We start from the raw sequence: 23,417 nt of genomic DNA on the forward strand, positions 1-23,417 counted from the left end.
ATGAATATATAGTCATTTAGTAAATAAGCTATTGAAAATGATAATTTATTTTACCTATACAGTGTGAAAATCATAAATGATTTTGTGTAGCACATTGAGAAAAAGCAAAATGAGTTTCATAAAAAGAAACCTATTCAATATCAAAAATGATTTTATGCATACATTGTGGAAAAAGTATACAAAATCATATATGATTTATGATTTTGTGTAGCACATTGAGTCAAAACCATAAGGAGTTTCATAAAAAGAAACCCGTTTAAAATCATATAATATGATTTTAAAAATACAGTGTGAAATACCGATACAAAATAATATTTGATTTTATTCATACATTTAGACAAGACAAATGAGTTCGGTATCATTAAACATATTCAGAATCACATATGATTTTACACATACATTGTTAAGGAAATATACAAAATCATAAATGATTTTGTATAAGACAATGAGACAAAGCGAATGACTTCCATACAAAGAAACCTATTCAAAATCAAAATTGATTTTACGCATACATAGTGAAAAACCAATACAATATCACATTAAAAATCATATATGATTTTGTATATGCTTCTGTACAAATAAATTTATTCAAAATCAAAATCGACTTTAAGCATACACTATGAAAAATTTATTCAAAATCATATATGATTTTACGTATAAATTTGAGACAAGGCAAATGAGTTCTATACAAATAAACGTATTTAAAATCAATTTTGATTTTATGCATACAGTGTGAAAAACTTATACAAAATTATATATGATTTTACGCATACATTGCCAAGAAAATATACAAAATCATATATGATTTTGTGTAGCACATTGAGTCAAACCAAATGGCTTCCTTAAAAAGAAATTTATTCCAAATCATTTTTGATTTTACTCATAAAGTCTGAAAACCTATTCAAAATCAAAAATGATTTTACGCACACATTAGGGAAAACCTATACAAAATCATACATTGAGACAAAACAAAATGAGTTACATACCAAGAAACCCATTTAAAATCAAAAATGATTTTAAGCATGGAGTGTGAAGGCCCTCGTGATCATACCTCCCCCTCGGATTAGCTTTTAGACCCCAAGGGTTTAGTGTTTAGGGTTTTAGATTGCAACTTTTATAAAATGTATGCATAAAATCAAAAATGATTTTGCATTGCTTTTTAACATTATACATGTGAAATCGACTTTGATTAGCAATTAACCTTTAGTTTAGTTTAAGTTAACCCTACGACTTCAAACCCTAAACTAAAGCACGGGTCGCAGGCCCCCGTGATCACACCTACCCTTCGGATTAGCTTTTAGCCCCCAAGGGTTTATAGTTTAGGGTTTTAGAATGCCATTTTTCTAAAAAGTATGCATAAAATCAAAAATGATTTTGCATTGATTTTAGGGTTTAGATTTTGCAGAATTTTTACATTGTAGCTTAGGGTGTAGGGTTTGAAGTCGTAGGGTTAGCCCTTAGTCGTTAAGGCTAACCCTACGACTTCAAACCCTACACCCTTAAGCGTACCGTATACATCTGTCCCCTCTTGTAGGCTTTAGCATTTTAGGGTTTAGATTTTGTAGGGTTTTTACATTGTAGCTTAGGGTTTAGGGTTTGAAGTCGTAGGGTTAGCCTAATCCTACAACTTCAAACCCTAAACCCTTAAGCGTACCGTATACATCCATCCCCCTCCTGTAGGCTTTAGCATTTTAGGGTTTAGATTTTGCAGGGTTTTTATATTGTAGCTTAGGGTTTAGGGTTTGAAATTGTAGGGTTAGCCCCTACGACTTCAAAATCAAAATTGATTTTACGCATACAGTGTGAAAACCTATACAAAATCAACTATTCAAAATCATAATTAATTTAACTCATAAAGTAGTGTGAAAAACCTATACAAAATGACTATTCAAAATCAATTTTGATTTTATGCGTACGGTATGAAAAACATATACAAAATCAACTATTGAAAATCATAATTGATTTTACGCATATATTGTGAAAAACCTATACAAAATCATATTTGATTTTGTAAATTACATTGAGACAAAGGAAATGAGTTCCATACAAATAAACCTATTCAAAATCAAAAATGATTTTACGGATACAGTGTGAAAAACCTATACAAAATCATATATGATTTTAGGGTTTTAGAAAGAAACTTTTCTAAAATGTATGCATAAAATCAAAAATGATTATGCATTGCTTTTTAACATTATACATGTGAAATCAACTTTGATACAACTTCAAATCCTAAACCCTAATGCGTACCGTGTACCCGCTTTAGGGTTTAGGGTTTGAAGGTCAAAGGTTAGCCGATAAGCTAACCCTGAGGCTTCAAACCCCAAACCCTAGAGTGTGAACCCTTATCCTTTTTAGCATTTTAGGGTTTAGCATTTAGGGTTTAGATTTTAGGGTTTTAGAATGTAGCTTTCCCTTATGATTAGTAATTAAGCTTTAGGGTTTAGGGTTTGAAGTTGTAGAGTTAGCCGTTTGGTCAAATTTGTATATAATGTGGAAGATTATTAATTTTTTAAATAGTAAACTTGATAGATAGGGACAGTTATCTTGAGGAAGAGTAATGAGTAGATGAGTGTTTTGATAGACTTACGGGAATGTAAGAAATGTGATGTAGAAATGCCAAATAAATGAAGTACTATATGTAATAGTTGTGAAATAAAAAGTATAATAGTTGTGTTGAAATAAAAACTATGAAGTAGTTGTTGTAATAAATCTTCCATACATTTCGTTCTTGCATTTACCATCAACTTCGAACCAGGCTACATCAAAAGTAATGAATTATTTATTCCATTATACCCTATTATATTCCCCTTAACTTCTCTCGTTTTTTATTCTTTGATTTGAATCAAGCACCACTCATATATACATGAATTAAAAACACTTAACCTAAAAGATAAATACCTCGGAATGTAATGAACTATACACAAATATTTATGTTATGTAAAAAACTACTAAAATGTTTATTATATGCAATGAACTTTCAAATCCCGGTTATTGGATGTATTTGGGTATATGTGTCAACCATATACACTACCACTTGTAAATTTTTGATTAGTCAGATAAATCAAATAACTGAGATTTGAAAGTTCATTGCATACAATAAACATCCAAGTAGTTCATTACAGAACATAAACATATATTTGTGTATAGTTCATTACATTCTCAAATACTAATTCCTAACCTATATTATACTTTTTATTTTTGTGATGTGCATAATAACTGTTTTTTTTTTTCTTCTTTGCGTTGCTCCTTTATTTTAGATGTATCATTACACTCATATTGTAAGTCCCCAAATCAATCAATCTAAATTAAAAAAGCAATAAAAACAACACAATCATATAAACTGATATTATGCACATCATAAAAATATAGTTAAAATATTTTTAAAAAGCAGAAAATATACACATTGTGACTTCTAGAATAAAAAAAGTATCAAATTGATTCTCAATTTAATCATATATTACTAGTCTCAATGTGTATAAAAAAATATTAGTTTACAAACATATGAATATTAGTCTCAAATGAATATGTTATGCCTAAATGTTACAATCATAATTCAAAATTTTAACATCAGATTCATCTCCCTCTCTCTTCTCCATGCATTCTTCCTTCCCAGTAAATTGAAGGGCAGGCTTGATACATGTGATAGGAGGACACAAGCCGGATCCAGCTTGTGCAACCACAGAATCAACTGGTCCATCAAAACTAATGCTTGATCCGGTTGGCACAAACCCACTGCCTACGTGTCTCAAAGTCATCCCCGGTCACAGTTGGTATATGCCAGCTGCCATGTTCCGACTCCTGCAATGGCATAGTTAAGCAACCATTACACATGCATAAGTCGCAAACTTTGGGGCATGATGAAGGGTCAAAAGGTATCTTTTCAATTCGGTCCAAGATTGACTGACCATCCAACACCTGTTTTGCCCACTTTTCTGACTTTTATACAGAGATAAGGTACTTAATAATAATTTTAATAAAAACAGTGTTGGTTTAATTATATTATGTTATAGAAACTACATTGACAAAAGGACATCAGTTTTGACCTGTAAGATATAGAATTCCATAATAAATTACCCATTTAAGTAATCAAAATGGTCACCTAGAGTCCTAGACCGCAATATACCAGTAAAGCGAAGTAGTTGGAAGCAGGCACGGAGCAAAAAAATCTCTAAAGGGTAATGTTTCGTTTTCTATAGACTCTTCCAACAAAAGTTTTGGGTGTTTGATGCATTTTTGCATCTTTTTTGTAGAGGTTAACCTTCTTAAAAGAGAGATCAGCCAAACATACAATTATCTTTGAGAGAAACAGGAGGCAAACCAGGAGAACTTCAAACTATATCACCTGTTTCCTTTATGATTGAATACTTTTCTATTTGACCCATTATCAATAATAAAAATACTGTAATATGGAGCCTGAATATACAAGTTCTAATATGAGCAGGCCCATAAAATAAAATTTTATGCCACCAACAAGAACTAACCTGAATGACATTTGAGTATGGTGGAGGCATGTGAAATTTAAGTCCTTCTCTAGTAACCGACAATCGAACCTGGCAACCAATATAAAGAATATATGATTAATAGAAGCTACTTGAGAGCAATTAAGGGTAAAATACAAAAGCATAACACATTATGTGCACATGGAAGGATGTCAATTCTTCTCCCAGAAACCTTTAAGATTGACATATTTCGCCTTTTTAAATTCTACCACAATCATGTCAAAGTGCCCAACAACTACATCATGTCTTGGCATCTTATCGAGGTCAAACTGATACTGAAACTAAAACTAGTCAAAATGTTGACGTGATCACTTTGACTCACCAAGTACTCTAGAACCCATCTCATAAAATTACATAACAGCAACATCTTGTGTTTTTTTTGGCAAGCTTTCGAACAAAAATTACCCGATTTCATCATTGTCATCATTAAAACTTATTGATGGTAATAATTGTGGTTTACAACTTTCCCCCTACTTTATCATTGTTACATTGTATTTTATAGATCTAATAGAGTAGCAGTAATCAATCACTATTAGCAAACCATATTACATTTGTTATGTGTGAAGTTAATACTCTATAAATTAAAATCATAGCTTCTGTAAAGAAAAAAATCACCAAAGCAGAATTTGTGCCTGAAATGTAATAAGAAGCAGTCATGAAAGTGCTTCTAAAGTTAAACAATAAAGTAATCCTCACCCACAGAAAAAGTGTCGGCATTTAGAGCAGAGAAGGAATTTCAAAGTAATATTTTTATACAACTTTACACTTATCTAATTCTAGAAAAAGTGCAATTTTTGAGACCCCAACGACGAATTAATATCGAATTTTGAAAACAGAAGAATGATTCAGAACATCAAATCTATCTTATTCCTAACATCTTGAAGTAATTCTTCGCCAAAAAAAAAAAGAAACTAGGAAAGAAGAATATCTTCCGGGATAACAATACCTGATGTTTTTCTTTCCATCTTGGGAAGAAGCTTGTGCCCAACAATGCGAACAAATGATCTCTCATCTCATCGTTCGTCACCAACAAGCATTTGCTACTTATAGCAGCATATAACCAATACCTGGGAAAGAATAATAAACGTTGTGCAAAACAAATGAATTATGATTGGATATTTGGATGACCGGGTCAGTTTTTTTAATAGACAAACTACAAGGGACTGCATTCAACTTTACCCCTTGTGGTATTGTATGTACTGGACAAAAACTCAAAAAGATGTCCTGTTGTAGATATTAAATTTCCAAACTTGCTATTGTGTATAGCCGATTACATTTTCATATTACGATGTGGCAACCTATATGCTGCCACGTCATCAGAACCGGTGCCAACACCAATTAATATGTTATAGGATATCAAATACCTATGATAGCAATATTTGAATGTTTCGTCCATTACATGCACAATAGCTGAAGGTGTAAAGTAAAACACATCCCTTTTAAAATTAGGCAGCCTGTTTTGTTGCTTTTTGCAATGTTTTGGTGGTTTTGGATACATTATCCCTTTTTAACCATATACATAACAAATTAGTTAATTATAATATTCAAAAATCTTGATACAAAAACAAGTTTACTGGTCGGCTCAACCCATTTAAGCTACATTAATTGGACCTATCATCCATTAGTCTCACTTCAAGTTACAAGTTTTTAACAGCTTCATTATGATTCTGGTTTGAGGTACTATTTTAACTTTATACAAACTTGTCTTAACCATTTGAGCCTTCATAATTCTGTATAAGCGTATAGATAAAACCTACATAAGCTAAGTCAAGCCTCAAGCCATAAAAAAGCTGAGAATGAACTTAAAGTTACTGGACTTGGTAAGCAACTTACAAAGCCTGAGCCTAAATACTCTTTCACAAACCAAGCTTCAGGTAAAGAAGGCTGGCTCAGCTCGACTCAAATTCACCATTGTATGCACATACTGTTATTTTTGTGTTTTTAAAAAATAATTAATATTTAAAAAAAGGTAAAGCTTTACCAATCATCATTTGATCCTTGTGGAGTAACATAAAGTGCCCCAGACTCTCTCCACTGCTGCAATGTCGGTTTATTCTTCAGACTTTTCACACGTCCGCTATGTAGAATGACAAGAGGTAACCTTTTTGATGGACTCAGTCGACGGGTTAAATTCACTGCATTTTTAAGCTACAAAGATCTACAATTATTATTGTGCAATATATGATGTGAATTGGGTTTATAATAATGCTGGTATTCAAGAAAGAGTTTCTTTTAAGCCATATGTCGATTTCGCACCTGATTGAAATCAAATTGACATGACTTGATATGAGCCAAATTTGCACCATCCACAACCGCATCAAAAGGACCAAACTTTTGAAGCCATTCCTGCAACGATTTGATTAAACGATTACAGCTAGCACAGGTATGCGCTATTTTAAGGAGTTCAGATTTGTGTTAAAATCGATGTACCTTATTATTACATCTTTGTTGCAATAACAAGTTTCCAGTGTCAAGGCAAAGAAATTATGACCTTGTCACCTTATGATTGATCAATGTTGCATAATCAGTTATACTACAACAAAATATGTAATTATCACAGGTAAACCTAAAATTACTCATATATCCATTTATTTAATCTATTTAAAATACTTTTCAACGACCTTATTGTTTTTAATTATGCAAGAGACCTAGCAAAAGTTATTTAAAGTTATATGTACAATCTACAAATATGTTGTTATTGGTAATATTATCTGATAACTCGTTAATTCCTAGAAAAAGCAAATTTGTACAAAATTAAAAGCACAACATGTGAATACCAATTTGTACAAAATTAAAAGTCTTAGATCATACCTGAAACTGCAAGAAATCCGCCCGTGTCTCTCTTTGGCAAGCCAAAGTACTCAAAGAACTAGCAAAATTATCGGTTTCCAAAGGATCAATATCAACACTAACAAGCTTTTCACCACATGTTTTACAAACACCTGACTCATCCATTTCCGTCCTCGTCACTTGCCATTTCCCATTCCCAAGCCACCCTACTCCATGCCACCCACCTCCACCTTTCACCACCGCTTCCTTAACCTTCCCCACATCCCACTTCACCGCCCCAACACTTTCCGCAATATCACATCTAAACCAATCCTCAATCAACGCAGCAGTATCCTCACTCACCTGCCTCACACTACTCCTCAACCTATGCAACATTTCATAAACCTTATCCACCCGTTTCCCTTCAACACTAACCCGTAAAAGCATCCCAAGCTCAGCCTCTTCCGCAACCACCCCATTCTCAACCATATAACAATCAACCTCATACGCCTTATCAGCCAACCCTTTTTTACAAAAACCCGACAAAGCAGGGACATAAGACCTCAATCTAGGCGAAATCCCACATCTTTCTTTCATTCTCTTAACCAAATCAAAAGCCATTTCCGGGTCTTCCTTATTCGCCGCTAACCTAGCCATAGTAGTAAAAGTAGCTTCATTGGGTACTACATTACTATTATCCATATCATTATATATCTCAAACCCTCTTTTTAAACATAATTCACTATCACTAGCAGAACACAAATACAATAGCTTATTATAATGCTCTACATTAAGCGGTACGTTATCGTTTAAAGCGTCTTCGTATAATCGCAACGCTTCATTCGTATCATTATCTTTAGAACAACGGCCAAGTAAATAAAGTAACTTACCAGATGGGGATTCACGGCGAGCTCTTTTTTCAGCTTTTCCACTCATTTGAAGATGTGGGTATTGTTGGTTAGTGACTGAAGAATAATGGGTCGTCGTCAGAATTGAGCCGCCGTCATCGGTGGCGGTGGAAAAGGGGAACTGGGTTATGATGCGGTGGTTTAAGGGCTTTAGTGACCGGAATTTGGTGGTGGTGATTAGGGTTTTGAGAATGTAAGGAGAGAGATTGAAGGTGGGTTTTAAGAGCATTGTGATGGTGGGTTTGGGAGATAAGCATTGAAGAAGGTGTTTCAACATTCACGATTCCGGACAAATTTTTTTCATATATATGTAGATAAAGTTTAGGACCTATAATTTGTTTGCTTAGTTTTGAGTTTTTGAAGGTTTTTTCCTAATCAACAAAGTTAATGATATTTCACCAAAGTCTTAGCACATACGGTAAACAACGACTTATTGACTGTGGACCGTTTCAAATATATGAAGGAAAAAGATCTCAAAGTTTGTCGTCCCTAAAGAAGATATATTTGGTAAAATCAGAATGACTTCGATCAACCGAGCTGACTACCATTGACAAATTAACGTTCAATCAACAACCAAATTTGAAGAAAAAAAGTTTTACGAATAAATGACTCAAGTCATTATAATCACTTTGTATATCCACTCTTTAAAACCAATTGGATTGGATCAGTGGTTAGAGGAAAATTTTTTTGAAATAATCATATTTAAACCACCTTTTGTCAAATAAGTTTTGAACCAAATATTTTTACGAAACAAGGGAATCCGGCATTGCCACTGTCGGACTCGCGATTTCAAAGCGAGACCGGTAGTGGCACTACCAGTCTCGTGTGTGTGCACAGTAGACGCAGCAGACGCAGTAGGTGAGTTGACAAGCCATTTTGAGTCCGGGGATCCCACTTCCGGTCTCAAACGTGATGACAAAAATCACATGCAACTTCAATAATTTGGACCGAAAAGTGGGATCATTTTCTGCTTCGAAAGTGTGGACTTATATATACATGCATACTATATTTCATGTATAAAATCACATGCAACCGACGATAGATATTCACACAACCTAGTTTTCTGGTCCACCGCCATGAAACTATTCTCCTTATCCAATGCAACCTTTCAACATTCCAAATTCTTCTCAAAACCCAGTTACAAATCTGGGAAATGACGAAAAACAACAAGAAGGACAATGAGAAGAAGATGTGTGTCCGCGAAGAAGTCGCAAACCACCAAGATGTGGAACGGGTGGCTTTAGATAGATTCTATTTGGTATTATCTTGTATGTTTTGATTAATAAATATATGTTTGTCAATAAAGTAAATATTATGTTTTTTTTCGATAATACATATTAATGAATCATAAATTAACATGAAAATAATACATATTAAATTAACATCACATTAACTGATCAAAAAGTTACATGAAACAAAGTAAAAACATCATCAAGCTGACATAATACGATATTAAAAAAACTATATAAACTTTTTAATGGAAACCGTCTTCAGTTTGCAATTTATAATATGTCGCCAATTCGATTTTTCTGTCAATCAACTTTAGTAGATTCTCAAGTTCATAAGTTATTTCTTCGAAACCTGGTAATGTCGTTTCAAGATAATCGCTATGCATTTCTTCACTTATAATGATTTCGCTGCCCTTTTCCTTATTTATTTGATTTCCTTCTTATGTTCGAGTTTTCTTTGTTCCATAAGAAGCTTACAATCATTAATTTTGTGGTTAAGTTCATACCCGTCGTCTGTATCCTCTTTACATTGCGCTTTCAATGCATGAAATGTTACCATACGAGGTGATGAAGGATCGGATGACGACGAAGAATCCATTATCTGTTTTTAAAAAATTATAATTTGACTTGTATATAAATTGTTTGAAGGTTATAAGTGAATTTGGGGTATACAAATTTAGATGTGGATTTTTTTAAAAGTAACACATATCATGCATATATATATACACGACACTCAGACTTTATCCCACTTTTCAGTCCAAATTATTGAAGCTTGCATGTAATTTTTGTCGTCACGTTCGAGATCGGAAATGGGATCCCCGGACTCAAAATGGCTTGTCAACTCACTTGCTGCGTCTTCTGTTTCTACTGTGCACACACGAGACCGGTAGTGCCAATACCCTTGGACCGTGACACCGGTAGTGCCACTACCGGTCTCGCTTTGAAAATCGCGAGTCCGACAGTGGCAATACCAGATTCCCTTGTTTCGTAAAAATATTTAGCTCAAAACTTATTTGACAAAAGGTGGTTTAAATATGACCATTTCAAAAAAAAATTCATGGTTGGAGCTTTTCATTTTCTACCTATGATAGAACCGGAAAATATTCACTTTATCGTTAGCAAGAGTAAGACTGTCTCCAACTCAACCTTACCCGTACACAGTAAATATTGTTGTATATCCGCTCTTTGTTTATTTTAGTTGGCGGGCAAGGTTTTTCTATAACAAAAAAAACCCCTTTTAGGCCATAAGTGGTGAATATTGTGCTAGTTAAATATAACTAAAAATTATACTCGTACTAGACTACCTTTCCGGCGTAAAAGAATCAGATATACCCTGCATTCATCAATCATCATCTCCATAGAGAAACCGTAAATGGGGCATGGAAGTTCAAAATCGAACTCGATCGCCGATTCAAAACAACAACCACCACCACCAGCGCCGTTGTCCTATCGCGACAGATTAAAAAACAAATTCCATCTTCACCGTCGCACAACCACCGCCACGTCACACAGTTCTACTAATGTCGATGATTTCGCAGGCATCGCTTTACTCACTCTCATTAATGTACTACTACTATTAACCAACTTTTTTTATTTTCATTATATATATAAATATCTCTAACTAATCACATATTATTTATTTATTTACTTATATGATATATTTTTCTTATTTTTAGGCTGAAATGAAATTCAAGGACAAATGGCTTGCTTGTATCTCAATTGGTGAACAGACTTTCCGTACTCGTGTTTCTGACCAGTTAAGTTATTTTTAATTATTATTATTATTATAATGTAATGTGTTATTATTATTTGTAACAAATCTTATAATTTAGGGTTATTTATCGTTTTACTTTACATTATGAAGACGTAAGCCGGTGAAGGCGAATTTATGACGTAGATTACGTGGCCTAACTAGGGAATCCCTCCGAACCTTTTCCCCGGCCACCTCTTAGATGCTTAACTAGTGAGTTTTAGAAATGAGACCTATTTTGAAGACATCGGGATGCCTGACCACTTGCATAACGGTGACCATTTGAACATTAGTGTTGGTTGATATCACGAAGACGGATATATTAGGGTGCGTAGTTGAAGTGTGTATAGCTTTTAGTCTATATTAAGAGGAAACAAACTTATTTTAAGTCATGCAAGTGCTGCTTCTTTTGAACACAGTCGTAAAGTCATAAGCACTTAAACATATTCCCCTCCTGAAATTATGGGGCTTGCAGAGGGAATGCCAAGATGTAGTTGATAATGTGATAAATCGCACCAAAAAACTAGAATTGTTTTTACAGAACATCTTTTGCTTATGGATGTTAGATGTTGCTTACATAGTATATATGTTTATTTTATGTTTTTTCTAAACTTGCTGCTTTTCGATAATGTGCAGGACTGACAAGCCTGTATGGAACTCAGTGAGTGAATTTCTACCGTTTATCTATCTATTTGATCTTTGTATTATTTTTATATGTTAGTTGTACACAAAGCTTATTATACTTTATATTTACGGTTAAGAAACGATCATTTAGGAGTCTTGATAGGATGACTTTAATACGAACTGATTGATAATAGAATATAAGCAAGAAAATAAACAAGATAAACCATTTATGTTAATGATATAAACCAACCCTCCAATTGATATGCAAATCTATAATACATAATATTTATCATAATGTAAATTACAACCCATGCTCTATATATACTACTAGTAATACTATAGGTTGTTAGGAAAGCTATTATTACTAAAAAAACTGAATAAAGATAAAGATATCCTAATACATATCTAAAATATTATATCTCTCTATATATAGATATAGATATATATCTAATAAATACAATACTAGTCTATAATTATTATCTCCTTAGGATCATGAGTCATACCAATAGTCCCTGACTAAACACAATTCTTTTCCTCTAGGTGTGGCTTTGGGAATTAATCTAACCTGGGGTGGAAGCTATTATGATTATATCTTAGTCCCTTTACTCAATGTATTCTGCCAAGAGATATAGTCTCCTTTATGATTTCTATCTCAATGTACACACAATGAAATTACACCCATCCTTCTTGTGTAGGAGAAGAAGTTTCTTTTGGAAAAGAATGGGCCACACATCGCTAAAGTATCTGTTTTTGAGGTTTGTAACACATTTTGACACAACTGTGAATTATTCTTGATGTTCTCTCTAGTCTCTATTTGAACTATATCTTTGAATGCAGACCAATAGAATGTCGAAGAACAACCTTATTGGGTATTGTGAGATTGATCTTTTTGAATTCCTCAGCCGAGTAAGCTATTTATTATTCTTGTTTTAAGTTTTTCTTTATTTTTTTGGGTACATCTGCTTTGTGGCATTGGCTGTAATTTGTTTCCTTTTTTTTTTTAATCGTTTTTATAGTAGACTTCATTGAATTCTTGATGCTCTGCAGGTTTCGGTTTCTGACATTGAGGTGTGCCAGTTATTTGACCCAAAATCATCAGATTTAGTGGTTGGCAAATTATTTGTTTCATGTTCTGTCGAGGTGAGCTGTAATGTATGCAAATTTTTGTTCTATTAGTGGTTGCTTATATTTGATCTAATCTGTTTGTGACATATCACTTTTCCATCTGCAGGACCCAATTGAAACAGAAAAAAGTTTTGCCAGGCGCATCTTGTCCATAGTTGTATGTCTCAAATCGTCTTTTTTCCTCTTGCTAATTAATGTTCCTAGAATAGTTTTGATGTTTATGACCTTGCAGGATTACGATGGTGATGGGAAGTTGTCATTCTCTGAATTCTCAGAACTAGTAAATGCTTTCGGTAATCAAAGCGCAGCTAAAAGGGTTCGGACCAAAGTCTCACCTCTTAATTCATTTAGAGTTTTAGAGATTTTTCTCTTACATATTGACTTAATTCCACAGTTCTGTAAATATGTTTGGCTTCACATGGCGAGTTGATTTCTTTTTATCTTTCTCGCTTTTTGTGAATAATTTACACATTCTCTACTAGAAAGAAGAGCTCTTTAAAGCGGCTGATGACAATGGAGATGGCGTTGTTAGCATGGATGAGTTGGCTGCACTTCTGGCCCTACAACAAGAAGAGTATGTTCACATGACATGACTTGATATCGTGCTTTTGCATACTTTTTTTGCACATTTAAAAATTTTTCTACGGGTGTCATAAATTCTTTAATATATAGTGTTACTTGAAAACTGAAACATTGTGCATACTTGGATGCTCATTCTTATTTTTTGTTCAATGCAGGGAGCCGCTTATCAATTGTTGCCCTGTTTGTGGGGAGCGTCTAGACATTTCTGATAAGCTGAATTCACTGATTCACATGTCACTCTGTTTCGATGAAGGCACTGGAAATCAGGTTATGACTGGAGGCTTCTTAACTGATACACAAGCTTCTTATGGGTAAGCTGCTTATACTATCAATTCAGTTTTTAAACAAAATAGAAATCTACAGCAAGACATTTTATTTCAATTGAACACTATTGTAATAGCAAATGTGTGTTGTTTGGAAGGTGGATGTTTAAGCTATCTGAGTGGGCCCATGTATCGTCATATGATGTGGGTTTGAACTCTGGTTCAAGTGCTTCACATATTGTGGTTTTTGACCGGCAGAAAAAGAGGCTTGTACATGAGATAATTGATGGAAAAATTATTTTGTCAATGAGAGCCATATATCAATCTAAACTAGGGCTTGGCATTATGGACAAAGGTGATTATTTCCGTTTTACTTTATAATTGAGTTATTATTTCATTAAATAACTGAATACGAGCAATCTATGTACTGCTGGTTGTTATTATTTCATTGAATAACTGAATACGAGTAATCTATCTACTGCTGGTTTTGGGGAGTGCAGGAGCAAAAGAAATATTGCAGGGCTTATCAGAAAAGCAGGGAAAGAAAATGAATTCAGTTGAATCTGCTAAAGATATACCTGCATTTCTTGAATTGTTCAAGGCATGATACAATTTCATTTGTATATGTTTAGTTTTCTTTTTACAAAACTAGTGTTGACAGTCCTATTCAATTTGATGTAGTGGTGATGATTTGTACACCACCTATTTTTAACCGTACACCACCAAATGTGCTTTAGAGTGTTGTACTGTACAATTTTGTGAAGCACGTTTGGTGGTGTACGGCTAAAAGTAGGTGGTGTACAGATCACCACTTAATGTTACATTCAATTTCTATTTAAATTCATATCAAGTTTGTTTCTGATATGACAGACTTGTTTACTTCTTATAGGATCAAATCAATATGACCGATGTGAAGTACCCTATGGATCATTTCAAGGCAAGTCACCGCCACTTTACTTATACATTGCTGATAACTATCGTTCCTCTAATAATTTTGCTGAGTTTCCATATGCAGACGTTTAATGAATTTTTTATAAGAGAACTAAAACCTGGAGCACGACCAATTGCCTGTGAGGGACATGATGATGTTGCTGTTTGTGCTGCTGATTGCCGTTTAATGGCATTTCAGACAGCTGAAGAAAGTCTCAGATTCTGGATCAAGGTGTCTTTAACCACTTGTCCCACAATATGCTTACAACAAAATCACACACACACACACACATAGTTATGTTGGCCGTGGTTTGTTGAATAACTCTAATGATATTTAAAATGACTCATGGTGGCTCTGGGAAAATAAATAGTAACCAATGTTGCAGGAGGGTTATAGTAATATTTATTTGGTCAGAGTTAGATGTGGCATTCTTTGGGCTTTTAGTTTTGAGTTGACCGATTTGACGATTTGGCTTATCAGATGAGAATGAAAAATACTACTGAAAGCAAACGGATCAAGTAGGTCAAACAAGTTGAAAGTTGCTCAAACTTTTTTTACTGCATAAAAGCTGCTAAAGCATCAAATTGGGACAACTCAATCCATTCTTACACATACCCAAAAAGCACCAACTTTGACGCGTTAACTCACCCGTTTTGCAACTTCTGCTTGACATTTCCTATGGCTAAATTAACATTTTTTCTTTTTAACTTGTAGGGTAGGAAGTTTTCAATCCAAGGTCTTCTGGGTAATATTCCGTGCTCTGATGCTTTCATGGATGGGACTCTGGTCATATTTCGATTGGCACCACAGGTACATGATTGCAGATTTTCATAGTAATAATCAGAATATAGTTTGAATTATCTTTTCTTCCCTGGCCTTTTACATTGGGCACTCAACACAATCTCTCCCATTTATTTATTGCATATCAGAAATTAGGTGCCTAAAGTTGTACAACATGTGGCAGGATTACCATCGTTTCCATTTTCCAGTTTCTGGAACTATTGAGCAGATTGTTGATATTCCCGGTAGCTTATATACGGTGTGTACAGGCTAAAATAAAATGTGTGCTTCCTTTTTGCTTTTATTTTCTGATTCACTATATTTCCGGTAAATAAATTAAAGTTATTGTTTTGGTTGATCTTTCTAGGTCAATCCCATTGCCGTGAATAGCAAATATTGCAATGTTTTCACCGAGAACAAGCGGGCTGTATCTATTATCTCAACTGCAGATTTTGGCAAGGTTTGTCATATACTAGTAATAAGTGTCATGTTTAAGCATGCAAGTATTCTTAAACATTAAGTGCTTTGATGTATAATGTGAATACGTAAGAAATCATTCTTTGTAGTATTGCTTTAAGAACTTGACCAATCTGACTATACTCAAAACTCGATGCAGGTAGCGTTTGTGGCAATCGGAGCAACGATGGTTGGTAGCATTACGTTCACTAAAAAGGATGGAGACTATGTGCGGAAAGGAGAAGAGGTGCAAAAATAGCATTAATTGCTAATTGCTGCTTACTTTTCCTCTATCTTTCTTCAGTTAATTTACTTGTTGGTTTTGTCCATTTATATTACAGTTTGGGTATTTCTCCTTTGGTGGAAGCACTGTAATTTGTGTCTTCGAAAAGGTTAGAGTTCATTAGTTTTAAATCTATATCTATGCTTTTCCTGCCTTTTTTGATTTGTTGGTTCATAAGATTGGCTTGTTATCCTTATATATTGTCAATGATCTTGCAGGACTCAATAACACTAGACAAGGACCTTTTGGCTAATAGTGCAAGATCTCTAGAAACCCTAGTTTCCGTCGGGATGCAATTAGGGGTTTCTACAAAGAAGCATGCCAAACTTCCACTGCCAGATATCAACAAATGTGTTTTAGGGTCTTAAAAAAAATGTGAAATCTCACTGCACCGTGTAGGTACCAAAAACAATATTGAACTTGATGTCTCTACATATTTGATAATAGGTTACTTCTTGTTGACTTCTCTACCTTCTTACTCTGTAAAATGCTTTTATGAAAATATGTATTGTTTATGTGAAGTTTCACTAAAGCTGTACTACTATAATCCATGAATTGCATCAAACTTAGTTCAGAGTCCAACAAGAAGTTTCATTATAACTGTTTTACAATAATACTTGAATTGTTTCAAACTTAATGGTTAATAATTTAATATCTTGGGATATTTTCATAAGGTTTTACTGTTTAAGGTTCTAATCCTACTAGACACAATCTTGAGGTGTCACAAAAGGGTTTGGAAACTGCAACAGTGTACTGTGTACCCATTATGCTGCATATATTTGAATCAAAAGACGTGCGCTCCCTAATAACAAAAGCATTGCACTATTTGTAACCTGGCTATGAATAACTCAACAAAATGTTAGTACGTATAAATAACCGTTTACTATAATTTTCAATTGCTATGTAATGCCGCAAGGGCTATGATTAGGAAACTCTTTAAAAAATATATATATTTTTTTGAACTTTAAAACTCTACTAAAGTAGGGAACTAGGGATGATAAATTGATGATCATGTGTTTGGGTTAACGAGTTACAAATTAATGTGTTTATATAACTCAACCCAGGCCCAACAGTTTTCAACGGATTTATCATCACCTACCAAAAAGAAATTTGACACGAAACTAGCACAGGACGAAATGTGGTCACTTTTGTAAGTTAATGGATTTATTAAATATAAGTAAATAACTCCCAAGAAGATATTATAAAAGAGAGTTCAAAATAGGTACATGTATATCATTACTCAATAGCACATAATCGAATACAACGGTTTAACAAACAAAACTAAACCAAATTGCGATGCATTCTATATAAATGTTTATCCGTACGGCACAAAGTTTGAGAAGTATATTGCATGACTTTGAGAGTACAAAGAATGTCCTTTTTTGGGACATATGTCACCTCAACCACATATACAAACAATTTCATCTTTGAAACCATTTCTAGTTAATTGTTTAATTTGTTGATCAGATAATTGAATCATCTGGTTTTATATTGGAATTTGGAAGTGGAAATTTGATCCTTAGCAACCTTAATAATACCATGCGTGGAGGCCTCAAGTGGTTTTATTTTGGATGTCTTGGTAAAAAAACTAAAATTATAACAGGATCCAGTTAAAAATAGCTAATTATAAAATTTGGACGGACCCTCATTTTTATATGGTGAAAGCAGAAAGCATGTTCTATTTGACAATTCGATTCCATTAAAAATCTTATTATGTAATCGTTACCTTTTTAACTTTTCTCTAAACAAAATAACAAACTTCCCAAGTCTATAAATGTTCAATAATATCACGATGCAACGGGTATTCAGGTTTAACCATGGGAGATCATTTTGTCACCGTTTCGTTGGGATATCCTTTATATACTTGGTATTTTTCGTTATTTTACGTGATTGTATTTCATATAGTCACGTATAAATTTTTGTTTTGTTATCTTGGATCGTATTCTATTGTATTAGCTAGTTTCTCACTAGAATTTATTATCTTAATTAAATGTTAATGCCGCAATGAGTACATTTTCTCCGGTAGAAATCCCTCAATTCATTATGCTGTCAAAAAAATCAAGGATACAAGCTTCTTCTAGATAACAAATAGATCAACAAAAATACAAATAGATTGGCTTAGCTGGTGTAGTTTTAATTTCTAATATGTTGTAACCTCTTTTTGCTATCTCTATATGTTTTTTACTAGCTCCTCGCTAGTCTTATTTAATGAATCGGTTTTTGAATGTTAAAAAAAAAAATTTAAATGTTAATGCCGTTCGAAAAAAATTGAATAACATCATAAGATATTTGCTTAATTTCTTTTTGATCATTTTTCCTTTTTTCTGAAAGTTAACATCCACCACAAAAAACATAAAGTGACATAAACATACAACAAACACACATTTAAATTTACTTCCATTTTTCCCAAGAAATCGCACAATGCTTATTTCTATTATTATACTCCATAAAAAACCACACGATTTAATATCAAGAAAGATGTTGTCAACATTTATGTTCAACAAAACTCTTAAACAGGATATAACAATTATACATTATGCATAAATTTCATCCAAAGAAGTTTATATAAAAATAAAAATTAATATATATATTGTGCTTTGTAATTGTAATTTCTGAAGGAAGCTATATAAGTTTTACCCAAACAAGTTAATTAAGCGCTTTACATACACGTCTAATGTTTCCATTCGAACTTGTCTTGATACCGATTCTACCCATTCGAACCATGGAATTAACAAAATCCGCCTCAAACGATGGACCAAATGCTCCAAAATACGAATTCACGATTCCTCTTGTCGTCGGGTCAGCCATTAGTTGTGCATCCGATTGTAGCACTGCAAAGCCGCTCCTAACGTTTTGTAGTATTTGCTTGTCGAAAGTCTCTCCACTTCCACGATCCATTGGTAACCGGACATTAACATCCCCGTTTTTAGGGCATGCTGATGTCAGTTCGGGTAGGAAACCGGGGTTAATACTTGGATCAGGACGTCCACTAGACGCAAAGTTGTAGAGCCGATCCTCCATGAAGAAACATGCGGTTGTACCAATTGTGTGTGCAGCTGCAATCACACTCGACCAAATTAAATTAATTAGTACACATTTATGTAACAATTTATATAAACCCCTACTAATAGGGAAATGCTAAATACAGCCCTAAGGGCTGTATTTAACGTTCATTAAACAACTTGTACTTTCCATATTAAAAGCTCACCTCAAATGTACAAACAATTAATGCACCTTAAACACAGCCCTTATGCTAGAAAACCCCTAATAATATATACACATATTCAATTTATACACTTCTATTTGTATATTGACTTAACCAAATAACATCTTTGACACCCTTGTGACTCCACTATTAATAAATTAATTAGTACACATTTATGTCAATTCACTTTGCTAAATAAATTTGAAAACATGTATGCATCTATAATAATTAATGAAACTAAATATAATGAACTTAATTAATTAAAATGTCAAACATATATATACGATGACGATGAAACCGTGGTTAAATTGAAGAACTAGGTGACAAATACTAGATTTTAAATTATCATTTAATGCAACATCAAATTAAGTACTTCTGGCAAGAAAGAACATTCAGTTAGTTGTTGGTACGATTACAGATAGAGTAAATACTATGATGATCCAAATGATCCATGTGTCTTTTAATATATACAAGAAATTATAAACCTTTGTCATTTAAATCAATCGATCAATTCAATTCCTATTTCTTCCATCATCGATCACTATTTATTTAGTTTCTATAGCCCTTGTTAAACCTTTCTAAAGATATATATATATATATATATATAGAGCTTTTAATTCCATTTTTCTTGTATTAATCAGATTTCAATTAGATCGACTCCAGAAGGCAATGGGATAACAAACTCTTTCAATTGGGACGACTTTATTTCCAATGTTGACTGGAAATAGGAAAGCACAATCTTTTATACTCGTATTTTATTTTTATTTTTTTTTTAACATTAGCAATGCACAATATATGTTGATGTATTAGGAATGGAAAGTGATATTTCTACCATTTATTTTGATGGATGTATTACAACCGTGCATTACTGCAGTTATATAATTTGTACATATAAAAAATGATGATATGAATATAATTTCCTATTTCCTATTAAGAGTTCTTAAAGTGTAGTTAAAATACATTTAATAGGACATGCATGTGTGAGACCCACAAAGGTTGTCTCATATACTCTATATCTATTTGATATTTATTTTGTTCTGTGGCAAATTTTAGTCCAAACTAGTCTAGAAAACAAATTAAAAGCTCTTGTAGATATAAATGAATCTACTTCGAACATACTGATATGACCAACTCTCCCTTGGGTGAGTTTTGTGTCTCCTTAAGCCAGAGTTCACATGTTCGATCCTTGTTGCGTTTAAAACATTCTAATTCTGTATAATTTATACGATTTTCTAAACTACAGATATTCACACACACGTTTCAACGAGTCTTGAACCCACAACTTATAACCGTTAAAATACCTGCTAATCTAATATCCGTAGGCTAAAAAGAGAGAGAGAGATAAAAACGAATAGATCGATAAACTAAGAAAAGAGAGAGATGGATGTTTATAAATTACCACTTAGAAGCACAAGGTCTCTCTCATTAAGACCTTTTTCAATAAACCTTTGCTTCAAACTCTGAATTGACTCTTTGACATCAGGCATTCTATCAGCCAACTTTATATCTGACACCAAACCATCCTTCCTTCCTGTTTCAATCTGGTAAACTGGTCCATGACTCTGTCGATAAACAATTACAAAAAGGAAAATGATTAATCAACCTAACTCATATGCCTAAAAATCAACCTAAAACCTTAAGAATTTGACATATGTATTCTACTAATTCTCTTTCCTAATCTTGCCCCCTGATTTTTCCACATGTCATCATCTTACTATTAAGCATATCTTTAGACACACCAATTAGGTTGATTTATCATTATCCTTACAAAAAGTCAGAATCCCTCCCATGCAAAAAAAAAAAAAAAAATTTACTCTATCTCTTTAATTAATTAATTAATTAACTAATAGGGTACTTACAATAGCAACAGCATCTCTTGCAGCCATGGCAACAATATCAGCACAAGAAACAATGCCAGGACACATACTTTCCAACTTTGCTTTTGCATTCTCTATTATGTCAAAACCTTGTACTCCTTGATGCCCAAATGCACCTTTTTCCGGTGCTGCCACATTATCTACCAATATCGATCCATCACACCCCTACAAAATATAAAAAAAAAAATCCATATTTTAAATCATCATATAAAAGTGAAAATGAAATGCATATATAGTTCCAAATAAATCATCAAATGCACCGGTGCTTGAAATTGCTTCTAATAATATTGGTTTTACAAACTACTACTACTTCTCTTATTATTTGAAAATGATCAAATGCATAGTTCCGATCGAATAAACACTTGAGAGTTGGTTATTCAAAACTAAATAAGCAAATTTGTCATTTTGAATATGTAAAAGAGAAAATTTGGTCTTGTTGTGTATGTCATTTGGTGGCCAACAAGTTCGTCTTAAAAAGATTGGTGGCAAATTTATCATATAATGTAATACTTTTAGTGGCAACTGGCAAATAAGAGCCTTTACTGAAAAAACAATAACATTAGAAGCAAATTTGCTTTTTAACCTTCTAATAACTAATAACAGAGAAACAATTTTTAGAATTCATATATAGGAAGCATAAAGAAAAAAAAAGGAGAGATATAGAACCTCAACAAAGCAGTCATGGAAGTGAAGCCTCAGCAAGATAGCAGGAAGCCGAGAATCGGACTTGGCTGCATCTCTTACGATATTAGCAACGACCGCTTCGGCATTGGGACACACTTTATTGTAAAACCCGACTTGGAGTACTTGTGCTTCTGTGAACTCATCAAATAGTACTATCATCATAACCATCACCACCAATAATAATAGTAGTCTCGTTTTGATCATCATCAATTTCTACCAATTAATGTTTATAGTAACACAATATATAATCTTGAAATTGATTTCAGAGCTTCTATATGTATATATGCTTGTGGTCTTGTGGAGAAGGCTGGACACTTGATATTAAAGCTTTTTCCTTGGTATTTATTTGTTACTAGCCAGGTTGGTTTTATACTTTTGTTATTATTATTTTATTTTTTTTGGAACGGCGTGTTTTTTATTTCTGGTTTTGTTTCGACCTGCTTTATTAGTATTATTATTATTCGGTTGTTCATTAACAAGTGATGCACGTCAAAGAAATGGTGACATAAAAGATAACATATTTATGGTTTTTTGATCAATTTTGGCAAAACAAAATGAAATTTTGCTTATTTTGGAACTGTCTTCATGTTGATATATTTTTCCTATAGGGGGTCTCTTTAACACGTCTAGAAGTGTAAGTTTCTTTGTATATCATTTCCAAGTGGTATCCAGGTCATCAATTCGTAATATGTTTCGGTTGAAATATATAACACTGTCTTAGCATCGTAAAATAGCAAAATTTGTATTGCGTCACTGGTTTATTCATTTCCAAAACACGATAGAAGGATATATTGTTTTCCCCCAAAATCCGCAATAGGTATTGTCATTATCTTTTAAGTTAGGGTTTTGCTAAACGCAAAAGATTGTAATTAAATTGTTTTAATAGTTGTACATTAATCATAAAATTCAAATGTGATTTTCAAAAATCATTTTTGATATGGATGTACAAGTTTTTTATGCATGTTAAGGCTGCATTTACCATTTTTCATCTTTTAAAAATTATAATTAAAAATGATTAGGAGGCCAAAAGAAATGTCTTAATATTCTTGATTAACGTTTTCTTCTCACTTCAATAGGACAATACCTGCTTGGCTGCTTCAGTTGAATCCTTGAAGCATCTTATTTGGGCCGGCCGGCCTAGCCTGTAGGATTAATTTGCATGGGTTGATTGGGCTTGTGGGTCTGTAATTTACGTGTCGCAAATATAAAATGAAATTATTATTTTTTTTGGACACAGGCTGTCGTCACAATATGTTTTTGCTTTTCTTTTCGTTTTCATGCCGCTGTGAAAAAAAAAAAATATTCATGCCAATCAATTTGCCTAATTTTCTGACTTCTATATATGTCTTATCATGATCTTAAAGGTCTAACCCAAACCATGTTGTGTTTCGGTAATTACTCGGTACCCATAGAAAGTTGAATGCGAAGAATTGTGACTCAACAGTGCAA

The 23,417-nt window shown here is 33.2% G+C and overlaps 3 protein-coding genes across 4 annotated transcripts; 1 reads left to right on the forward strand and 2 right to left on the reverse strand.

Moving 5' to 3' along the window:
* Positions 1-3,437: 3,437 nt before the first annotated feature.
* On the reverse strand, positions 3,438-8,464 carry LOC122594151 (proteinaceous RNase P 1, chloroplastic/mitochondrial-like). The gene is made up of 6 exons (XM_043766623.1): positions 7,314-8,464; positions 6,759-6,848; positions 6,484-6,650; positions 5,449-5,569; positions 4,485-4,553; positions 3,438-3,801 (listed from the first exon to the last, which is right to left on the reverse strand). The coding sequence occupies exons 1-6, from the start codon at positions 8,454-8,456 to the stop codon at positions 3,706-3,708; spliced, it is 1,686 nt and encodes a 561-aa protein (XP_043622558.1). The 5' UTR covers positions 8,457-8,464; the 3' UTR covers positions 3,438-3,705.
* Positions 8,465-10,683: 2,219 nt separating this feature from the next.
* Positions 10,684-16,734, forward strand: LOC122591264 (phosphatidylserine decarboxylase proenzyme 2-like). 2 transcript variants are annotated; one of them, XM_043763501.1, is made up of 20 exons: positions 10,693-10,972; positions 11,085-11,164; positions 11,795-11,819; positions 12,478-12,537; positions 12,620-12,688; positions 12,830-12,922; positions 13,014-13,064; positions 13,140-13,223; positions 13,390-13,481; positions 13,645-13,800; positions 13,911-14,107; positions 14,253-14,353; positions 14,642-14,689; positions 14,768-14,914; positions 15,398-15,493; positions 15,648-15,722; positions 15,831-15,923; positions 16,080-16,166; positions 16,261-16,311; positions 16,421-16,734. In XM_043763501.1, the coding sequence occupies exons 1-20, from the start codon at positions 10,781-10,783 to the stop codon at positions 16,568-16,570; spliced, it is 1,947 nt and encodes a 648-aa protein (XP_043619436.1). In that variant the 5' UTR covers positions 10,693-10,780; the 3' UTR covers positions 16,571-16,734. The 2 variants fall into 2 exon arrangements, with proteins under 2 accessions (XP_043619437.1, XP_043619436.1); XM_043763502.1 differs by lacking the exons at positions 16,080-16,166; positions 16,261-16,311; positions 16,421-16,734 and having other exon boundaries at positions 10,684-10,972; positions 15,648-15,745; positions 15,831-15,919.
* Positions 16,735-18,802: 2,068 nt separating this feature from the next.
* On the reverse strand, positions 18,803-22,175 carry LOC122594581 (peroxidase 43-like). The gene is made up of 4 exons (XM_043767017.1): positions 21,951-22,175; positions 21,267-21,449; positions 20,807-20,969; positions 18,803-19,258 (listed from the first exon to the last, which is right to left on the reverse strand). Exons 1-4 carry the CDS (start codon positions 22,173-22,175, stop codon positions 18,849-18,851), a joined length of 981 nt encoding a protein of 326 aa, XP_043622952.1. The 3' UTR covers positions 18,803-18,848.
* Between the last annotated feature and the right edge of the window lie 1,242 nt (positions 22,176-23,417).

This window comes from Erigeron canadensis, chromosome 3 (genome assembly GCF_010389155.1).
Source record: "Erigeron canadensis isolate Cc75 chromosome 3, C_canadensis_v1, whole genome shotgun sequence".
NCBI classification, from domain to species: Eukaryota; Viridiplantae; Streptophyta; class Magnoliopsida; order Asterales; family Asteraceae; genus Erigeron; species Erigeron canadensis.